General features: G+C 40.6%; 1 protein-coding gene across 2 annotated transcripts in view; it reads right to left on the reverse strand.

Moving 5' to 3' along the window:
- The window catches only part of LOC134319545 (chromatin remodeling regulator CECR2), a 51,892-nt gene extending 45,688 nt beyond the window's left edge, over positions 1 to 6,204 (reverse strand). For both annotated transcript variants that reach the window (XM_063000777.1, XM_063000776.1), the window contains exon 1: positions 5,974 to 6,204. In XM_063000777.1, the coding sequence (XP_062856847.1) occupies positions 5,974 to 6,093 (120 nt within the window). In that variant the 5' untranslated portion in view covers positions 6,094 to 6,204. The remainder of the gene's footprint in view (positions 1 to 5,973) is intronic.
- Between the last annotated feature and the right edge of the window lie 4,286 nt (positions 6,205 to 10,490).

Raw genomic sequence — 10,490 nt, forward strand, 5'->3', positions numbered from 1 at the left:
TGAGAGGACTGCTGGCACAAGAGCAAAGACATCCCAAATGTTGTTGTACTGTCAAGTACCTTCATCTGCCATCCCAGCACAGTGTTTTAGTGAAGCTTTTTTAGAAGGTGCTTTTAAAAAAAAGAATGGTGGCAAAGATGTTCATCATTCTGATCAGAAAACCCAGGGACAATTGGTACAAAGTGGTAATACCACTGTAGCCAATTTGGACTGTGCTCCAATTCAGCCCCCTTCAGTCACTGTAGAATCTTTCTTACCTAAGAGAAGCAGCTTTCTGACTGACTGGTTGTGTGTAGCTTTGCATTATTTTGAGCTGTGGAGTGAATGTTGCAGCCCAGCAAAACAGAGAACTAGCACCAAGCAATGCAGACAGATGACCACCCAACATCATCTGTTCAAAACTGTGTTGGAGCACAAAACAAAGCCCAACACATCCAGTACTGCCAAGTTCACACTACACAACTGGATCTCTTGTAATCGGAAGTCTTTCAAGTCGTTGTGTGGCTTTTACACTACACAACTGATCGGTGATAGGAGGTTTCACACTACACCATCTATCACCAACTGGAATCACAGGCGAGCTTCTCTGGTCTCCCAAACTACGTTCTGTCACGAAAACAAACACGGGAAGTGATGAAAGGTTTAATAATACCACGCCCAAAAATGCACCTCAACAAGTAGCGAGCGATCAAGGTTTGTGCGCTGATGTGCAGCGTAAAATCAAGAAGAAAAAATAGGAACAGCATGGATTGTTCTATAGTGAGTTGGGGGTTAATAAATATTTTTTGCAATGCAACGTGGGTGTTATGTTTTGTAGAGAACGACAAGGTCAGAAATACTGTAAGACTTGTGTGTTTATACCAATATATACAGATATAAACTATACTAAGCCCCTGTCCCACCTTTTTACAACTTCTCCCCTGTGTTTCCCCTCACATTATCATCTTGCATTCTCATTGGTTGTTCGACATAGCACTCATTGCCAGTTGGGCAACTCAGATCCAGATATTTGACAAGCTGAATATCTCTCTTCAGTCACCGAGTGCTCGGATCGAGTTGTTGAGTAGTTCACACATTTCGATCGCCAAGCAAACGCCGAGTTGCTCCCGAGCCGGAAAATCTAGCGGCAACCAGTCGGCGAACGAAAATCAGGGCAAAAATCGTGTAGTGTGAACTAGGCATAAGTCAGTACCTTGTTTCTTTACCAAGATTAAAAGCCTATATTGGTGCGATATTAGATGGCTGAAATCCTCAAAAACATGTCAGTAAAATGTGAAGTTGTCTCAGCAATCTAAAAAAAAAAACATACATTTATAAAAATAAACTTTGAAGAATGAACTGTTGAATTGCTGGATCACAAGAAGAAATCTCTGTACAGGAGGTGAGAGTAAAGCTCTCTCAGTTGGAAACCCCTGTTTAGTGGAATTTTAGGGCTTGTTTCACAGCTACAGTGCCAGGAAATCAAGCGTGTACAAGACAGACAAAGAGCAAGGAGATAGCCTGGGCGAGCAGGGCCTCTTCCTGCCGAGCTACTGTCTCCGTCAGGCAGGGATGCGGAGAGTGAAGCTGAAGGGTAACCAGGGAACAATGTGCCAGCCGTTTCATAAGCCTGCCAGGTGGGGCACAAAACTCTATTGTTGGGCCGCCGGAACCGAGCCTCAGAAGAAAAGGACCTGACCAGTAAAGCCATCTGTAACCTAGATCACTGCATTTGTAGGATTCAGCTAAAGTTTCAGTGCACAAAGGCGTTGCAGGTGCAAGTATCGATTTATCTTTTTTGTAATCATCTGCTCTGCCCAGCAGGTCTTACATTCTTCATCAAGTTTGAAAGGCTAATTCACCTTTTCTTCCCCCAAATTAAAACTATTTGGAGCAAATTACCACTTGATGCCAATTCAAGAGAATAAAAGGTAGCAGTTTAACTGACAAATGTACTAAAATCCTAAACTGTCTTAATGGAGACCATTGTGTTTAATTCTTATAAAAACATTAGCAACAATTTTGCCAACATACAGTATACAACCCAAAAATATGTGGACACCTGACCATGAGCTTGTCTGAAGTATAATTCTTTTTACCTATTTAATCAAAAGAGCGCTGGAGAGGTCATGTACTGATTCTACCAATCAATGTTCCAATTCACTCCCTAGTACCCAGTGTTTCCTGGTGGAACCAAACCTGCTACAACCATGACGAGGATAAAGGAATGGATGAAACTGAAATGGTCAGTGCTGGATCATTGTGAGGGACATCTAAAGCATGAAAGGTATGAAATTGCAAAAGCTAACAATAAGCACAACAATCACATTAAGAGAAATGCTCCTCTGTTCTCTGATTATGTATTTTAGATGGAAGTCATCTGTATCACTGTATCAAGTGAAAAGAGGGATAGAAAATATTAAAGAACCAAAACAGAACACAAAAAGATGTTTTACACTGATGTCTGGGCGTCATGTTCGTCTGGAGTAATGATTCCTCGGAAATCACAACATAAAGGAAGGAAGTAAACACAGACCCATACATTGTGTGTTTATGTGGGCCGGTATTTACATAACATAGTCTGTTTATTTATTTATTTAGTTGTTTTACACCAAGAGTATAACCATGGTTCTATTCATAATGTTGTCTGAATACACACGATCAGTGGATCCCTACATCAGGATGCAAGCCTGGACCATCAGCACATTAAAGTGCATTATAATGTGTTTGTTTATTAAGATTTTAACATCATGTTTTACACCGTGGTTACATTCATGACAGGAACGGTAGTTACTCATTACACAAGATTCATCAGTTCACAAGGTTATATCAAACAGTATTGGACAATTTAGTATCTCCAATTCACCTCACTTGCATGTTTTTGGACTGTGGGAGGAAACCAGAGCACCCAGAGGAAACCCACGCGGACATGAGGAGAACATGCAAACTCCACACAGAAAGGACCCGGACCAACCCACCTGGGGATCGAACCCAGGACCTTCTTGCTGTGAGGCGACAGTGCTATACACTACATTATAATGTGTAAATGCATTGTATGTCTTACATAACATACGGTCTTTGGGAAAAAAAACATGTGTTTACCTGTTAAGAGAACAAATCTGCAGTTCAACAGGCAGGATGCATTTAGTTTAAGAGAATTTCTAGACTAGCACTTGCTCTCACCAGTTTTAACATTGAACATGCATCCAACAGGCACAGATTTTTGTTAAAATAAAAGGCAAAAAGCAAAACATTTGTTTGAGTGTTTGTTCGCTTTGTTAAGCACTAATCTTTGTCTTTGGTTTAAAACATAGAACAAAAGATGGGTTGCATATTAGATAATAAACAACTCCACTTGAAGTAGAACCATGTTTACATATGCAATGTTAATAATGCACCATGTGTTTTTTCAAAGCTTGTATCCTGTATTTCCGGGTTACTAAGCAGTTTTTTCTGAACCTAGGTTATTTGTTTACGTGACAAACTGATTACTAACTGGCTCATATAAACTTTGAGGTCGACACTGGACTCTGATAATTAAACTGAACATTCAGGGGCTAGCCTCATTCTGTAATCTGCTCCCCCACAACGAACTGATTAAATTGCCCTGTTCAATGGCAACACACCAAAGAACCTTTTCCTTTGCCTGTTCCTAAGAGAGTAAATAAGGCAATTATGAAACACTACTTGCAGCCTTTGCTATAATTCTACTTCCAGGCAATTTCAACAACAAAGCCAGTAACTACTGAGCAATTGAGTCCGTGTTAAAGCTCCAGACTAGAGCGTTGTGGCTGTAAATGACTCATGAACAATGAGGCCAGCCTGCTGACTAACAATACACTCATCATGAACTTGGCTTTACTTCTTTAGATCTAACACAAAAGGGAGACCATCAGAAAGGGGTTTTATTACCAGAAAGGACCAGGAAGTTTGAGGACTGCATTTAACATGGTGGCTAAGTGGTTTATGTAAAAAGTCTGTTGTTACTGACACAGTTGATTCAAATTCATATAATATGCTAATATCTAAGTGTAATATAAAGTTGACAATAATGTACGTTTGGATACTGTTTATAATTGTTGTAGCAGACTTGCACATACCAAAAAAAAAAAAAAACATGGGTCCAGGTCATCTGAATTCATTAATCTTTTCCGTCAGACCTTGTTCATAAAGAGATTGCCACATTCCCTCTCATGTCTGCATGGGTTTCCTCTCAATACCCAAAATATGCATAAGGTGGATTGGCTTCTCTGAATCGTGTAAATGTAAGAGTGTGTGTTGCTGCGTTCAGTGTGTGTTGCAGCTCGTCCAGGGTGAATATCTGACTTGTGCCTAGTGTGACAGGTTGCTGCTAAAGCCACTGGAACTCTGAGAATGATTTTACTTTAACTAATGTAGAAATTGGAACACAAGAAAATACTTACTTCACTTTGAATATTGCCTAGCTATACTTCATTTCAATCATTTCTGTTTAATAACAGCTATGATCAATATATAACCAGCCATTAGCAATCCCAACAATGTTCCTGGAACACGGATGCCACTTTCCACACTGAAGCGAGCTGTATACACCATGGGCTTGGAGTCCATTACGAGAGATAAGCCTTTGCTCTTGCCTTTTTATTTACCATGTGTAATCAACAACAAACTTGCATCAACCTTCGACATGTAAAGGTAGAGATGTAAGGCGTGCCTGGCTGTGGACAGCATCTCCAAGGTTCCAGCAGTGTTGGTTGGATGTTAGTTTGTTTGTTTATTAGGATTTTAACGTCATGTTTTACACTTTGGTTACATTCATGACAAGAAACGGTAGTTACTCATTACACAAGATTTATCAGTTCACACAAGGTTATATCGAAAACACAGAGAATTTAGTATCGCCAATTCACCTCACTTGCACGTCTTTGGACTGTGGGAGGAAATCGAAGACCCAAAGGAAACCCACGCGGACACGGGAAGAACATGCAAACTCCACACAGAAAGGACCCGGACCGCCCCACCTGGGGATCGAACCCAGGACCTTCTTGCTGTGTCTGGTTGGATGTAATCCAAAAAAAACAGCTTCATCATTCATTTAAAAAAATTATAATAATAATGATGAAGCTGTTTTGAATTACATGCAACCAACACTTTTCTAGCATAAGGCTACAGTTTTTGTTTCTTTTAGACCTTGGTGATAAACCGCTCTTCCATGTACATTGAACAAACACAGTAAAACCAGTCCTGTTTATATCACATGTAAGGAAACGGGACGCACCATCACAAAGTAAACTGGTATCTCTACATTATAAAATAATCAGATTTAATTACTTTGAAAGTTTATATTTTAGCTCGGCACATTGTTTAAAATACCATAAATTTAGAGGCATAATGTGACTTTGGGTCAAAATTAAACCCTTTTCCCTTTTGACTACATTTGTTCATATTAAATGGAATGTCTGTGTAACAGTGAATGTGAGCAAATGAAACATTGCATCAATGTTACCCCAGTTATAAACTGGAAATGATGTTAACACAATTAGTCCACCAGTCCAATTGCTTATGTCCTTTAGTTTGAATTAACTTAGAACTTATAAAGTTTACATGCCAAATTAGGAAGAAGAAATGTTGGTTTAAACTGTAGTATTAAATATTGTGTTGTTGTAAAGGTCTTTGGGATGTTGTTGCTTGTTGTTGTATCTACTTTACCAGTATTTAAATACAAATAATCAGCAGCACCATGATTAAAAACTCAAGCAAATGTACAAAATAAAGTAAAATAAACTATGTTAACATGGTACGTGTGGTTTGTGGATCATTCCGAGCTGTACAATAGGAATTAAGCTAAATGAAGCTAATCATAACATTAGAAAGCAAACAATGCTAGGTCAGATAGGTGTTCACTTTGGTTTGTCGAACCCGAGACAATAGACATGACTTTTCACCACCATAAATAAACCAGCCACGTAAATACACGTTTATAATAAATAACCCCACATTACATGTAATAATTACCTCAATTTCAAAGTCAGGTAAGTTGAAGGCAGTCCTGAAGAGAGAACAGAAGTGCGCTATGGCGGGGACTTCCCACCAACACTGGAGCTCCTCCACTGAAACTGTACATCCCTGGAACATTTTTCAGTCAAAATACAACCGCCGCTCGCTGTGTTTCTCACATGAGAAGTTGTTTTATCGAAACTGTTCAAGTTTGTCTTGTTTCTAGTGAGTTTAACTGAATAATAAAACTTGTGCTGTTGGCTCAGTTGCCATTGCGACCATCAGAGAGACTCAATCTGTTTCACTAACACTCACTCGCAAGAGAACAGATGGGCTGGGTCAAACCATTCCTCACACGCTTAGGGGTGTATACAAACCAAAACAAAGAGTGTACCGATTTATTTTATATAATATCTGTTTCAAAATTATGTTTTAGTTTTACAAAGAGATAATAATATTAAAGGTTAACACATTGTTTACATATTACCGAGTATTAATTAGTTGTTTGATGTTTTTTGATAGTTACACCCCCTATGGACCTACATAGAGAAGTCCTATTTAAAGGGAAATGCTAAAGCCGTTTGGATTCAGTTGAAAGCGCTTGTTTGTATGAGCGCTGCACGGTTCTTCTATATCGGAAAATAAAAATATTTTTTAATCTTATTTTGTAATTTTGTTATACCGGCACGATAGTTACGGGGTTATTCTGTTGTCAATATTGTCAGGGTTAGATAATGTCCTGTGCGTTGTGCAGCTATAGTGTACAATTATTATCATAAGTCTATGTGTAACGCTGTGTTGTTGCCACTAATGATCAATGAAAATTAACTTCATGAAAGGAAATAATGACACAGAACACGTGGAAGCATTTTAGTGATTTGATTTTCAAACATAAACGAAAGATAGGATACTTATAATCAACACCAGGCAATAGAAGAAAAACTTTTGCATGCAATGTAATAAAATAGCGCCACCTGTTGGCGTGTTACTGTAAGTGGAGCGAGGACGGACAGACAGACAGATACCTTACTGATCCCGAAGGAAATTAAAGTGGTGACTTGAATCAACATTTCCAGTTTATTTATTAGGATTTAACCCTCCTGTTATGTTTACGGGTTAAATTGACCCGTCTTAATGTTTCAAAATCTATAGTTAAAAGTATTTTTTGGTATGAAACTTCATTGATTTAACTTATTAAGCCAAGCAGAAGGAGTTAATAATGAGATATAAACAATGATTATTGGGATTTTTTGGTTTCTGACACTTTTGGATAATTAAACATGCCCTGGATCAAATTGACGAGAAACGAACATAACAGGGTTAAACATCATGTTTTACACGGGGAGAACATGCAAACTCAACACAGAAAGGACCCGGACTGCTCCACCTTGGAATCGAACCCAGGACCTTTTTGCTGTGAGGTGACAGTGCTACCCACCGAGCCACCGTCCCAACATTCCCAATTAAAAAGCCTTTCCAAAGTAATTTGACAAGTACAGTGTAACTAACACAGGAAAAAGTGACTGAAAAACAGAAATGGACAAATACTTGTAGCAGACATGTTTGTCATGGAATTTCAATCATTTCTGCAACTGGTCTTTTACTGTGACTGAATAATTAGAACAGATATCTCTCAATTCTAAAACAACCTCTTAAGAATTCAAGTGGTTTGGATTAATGTAGGTTTTGCTGTGACAGACATGGCAATTTAGTACAGTTTACATATACTCCCTAAGGTTTAGGGCAGGGCTTTGAGAAGGATGTTCCAAAGCTGTATGTTAGGTCATTGTTCTTGTAAAACACCCGAATGTGCCCTTTCTGTACTGCACTGGCAGCAAAACAGCCCTAAAGCATAATACCACCATCATAACAGCGGGTTGTTCACTCTGATGACCCACGACTGCAAAGCTCAATTTAAGAACAACCTCGTGGTTAAGTTTGCAGATGACACAGTGGTGGCCGGACTCATCACTCACGGAGATGAGTCGGCATACAGGCGGGAGGTAGAGGACCTGACATGGTGGTGTAGGGAAAACAACCTCATCCTCAACGTCCAGAAGACCAAGGAGATGGTTGTGGATTTCCGCAGGTCTGGCCCGCCACCCCCTTCCCTCTACATTGATGGTGCAGCTGTGGAGATGGTCCCCTCTGTCAGGTACCTCGGGGTACACCTGACCGACACACTCACCTGGCGCACCAACACCACAGCTGTCACAAAGAAAGCCAACCAGCGCTTGTATTTCCTGAGGAGGGCAGGTCTTCACACAGACATCCTCAGGTCCTTCTACAGCTGTGTGGTGGAGAGCACCCTGACCACCTGCCTCACTGTGTGGTATTCTGGCTGCACTGTGGCAGAGAAGGAGGCGCTGCAGAGAGTGGTTAAGTCTGCACAGAGGACAATCGGATGCAGCCTACCACCCATCAGTGACATTTACACAACCAGATGTAGGGAAAAAGCCACCTGCATCCTCCGTGACCCCACCCACCCCGCACATGGACTTTTCACCCCCCTTCCCTCCGGAAGGAGGCTGCGCTGCATCCAGGTAAAAACATCTAGACTGAAAAACAGCTTCTACCCGGATGCAGTCAGACTGTTGAACTCTTCTACTCCCCATATACTGAACATCTTATCAACACAATCTACCATACTGGACACAACTGGCACACTTTGACAATCTTGGGATTGTTGCTGCTAGTTTTTGCTGCTACACCTTTGCAATCATGCACTTTAGTAAACATAAGCTGCTGCAGTTGTTGTGCAATACTTGTAAACTTTGTACTTGTACTCTTTTAAGTTTCTCAGTTTGTTCTAAATTTGTATTACTTATCTTAGTTTATTCTATATTATTCTATATTTTATTCTATTTTATTTTCTTCATGTCACACACACCGAGACCTGGGAAACTGTATTTCGTTCTATCATGTACGTGGTTGAATGACAATAAAGCAGAGTCCGAGTCTGAGTCTGAGTATGGTGTTGTTGGGGTTGAATGCCCCATCTATTGCGCAGTCTTTTTTTTTTTTCAATTTTCCCAATTTTCCTCCCAATTGCATTATGCTTCCTCTCTACTGATGTTGATCTCCACTTTGGTTGAGGAAAGTGAGACTGACACACGCCCCCTCCGACACGTGTGCAGTAGCCGACTGCATCTTTTTACCTGCACGAAGCGAGTTCATATGCAGATCAGCTTTGTGTACAGAGAGACACACCCTGATCAACAAATTATCCCTCGACTCTGTGCAGGCTTCATCAATCAGCCAGCAGAGGTCGTAATTGCATCAGTTATGAGGTCCCGTCCGGCACCTGCCCTGAATGAACAACAAGCCAATTGCTGGATGACAGAGGAATGCCCTGTCTTTTGACCATTTGTTCTTCTTTAAACTTATATTGTATGTAGCACAGTGACTCAAGTAGTGTAGGTGGTGCATAGCTCCAGCATTCTCAAAGATCTAAGTTTGAACCAGACAGTATGTGCATGGTGTGTGGTAAACCATCATCTTCAGGTCTCTTCACAGATGTACAAAAGGGTTTAGGTCTGGTCTTTGGCTGGGCCTTGCAAGGAGACTTGCTCACATTGTTTTTTTAAGGGATCCAAGCACTATTGTTTTTGTAAAGACTCTTCTTCTTGTTGTCCTTTTTATTTTTTATTATTCTTTTTTTTTGATGAAACGAAACACACAGACTTGACACATGAGACTTGGTCAACAAGTAGTAGTCCCTTCCGCTACACAGGTGCTTGAGCTCAGCCTGATTGGCCTGTTGGAGGTGCTATATCTTAGCAAAAAACTTTTTGAATCCACTTTTATTTAAGAGCATACAGGACCACCACAGAGCAGGTATTATTTAGGTGGTGGATCATTCTCAGCACTGCAGTGACACTGACATGGTGGTGGTGTGTTAGTGTGTGTTGTGCTGGTATGAGTGGATAAGACACAGCAGCGCTGATGGGGTTTTTAAACACCTCACTGTCACTGCTGGACTGAGAATAGTCCACCAACCAAAAATATCCAGCCAACAGCGCCCCGTGGGCAGCGTCCTGTGACCACTGATGAAGTTCTAGAAGATGATCGACTCAAACAACAGCAATAGATGAGCGATTGTCTCTGACTTAACATTTACAAGGTTGACCAACTAGGTAGGAGTGTCTAATAGAGTGGACAGTGAGTGGACACGGTATTTAAAAACTCCAGCAGCGCTGCTGTTTCTGATCCACTCCTACCAGCACAACACACACTAACACACCACCATCATGTCAGTGTCACTGCAGTGCTGAGAATCATCCACCACCTAAATAATACCTGCTCTGTGGTGGTCCTGTGGGGGTCCTGACCATTGAAGAACAGGGTAAAAACAGGTTAAAAAGGTATTTAGAGAAATAGATGGACTACAGTCAGTAATTGCAGAACTACAAAGTGCTTCTATATGGTAAGTGGAGCTGATAAAATGGACAGTGAGCGTAGAAAGAAGGAGGTGGTCATAATGTTATGGCTGATCGGTGTACGTATATATGCTGTCTGGTAGAAAGTTTGTCTTT

This window comes from Trichomycterus rosablanca, chromosome 8 (assembly GCF_030014385.1).
Source record: "Trichomycterus rosablanca isolate fTriRos1 chromosome 8, fTriRos1.hap1, whole genome shotgun sequence".
NCBI lineage: Eukaryota > Metazoa > Chordata > Actinopteri > Siluriformes > Trichomycteridae > Trichomycterus > Trichomycterus rosablanca.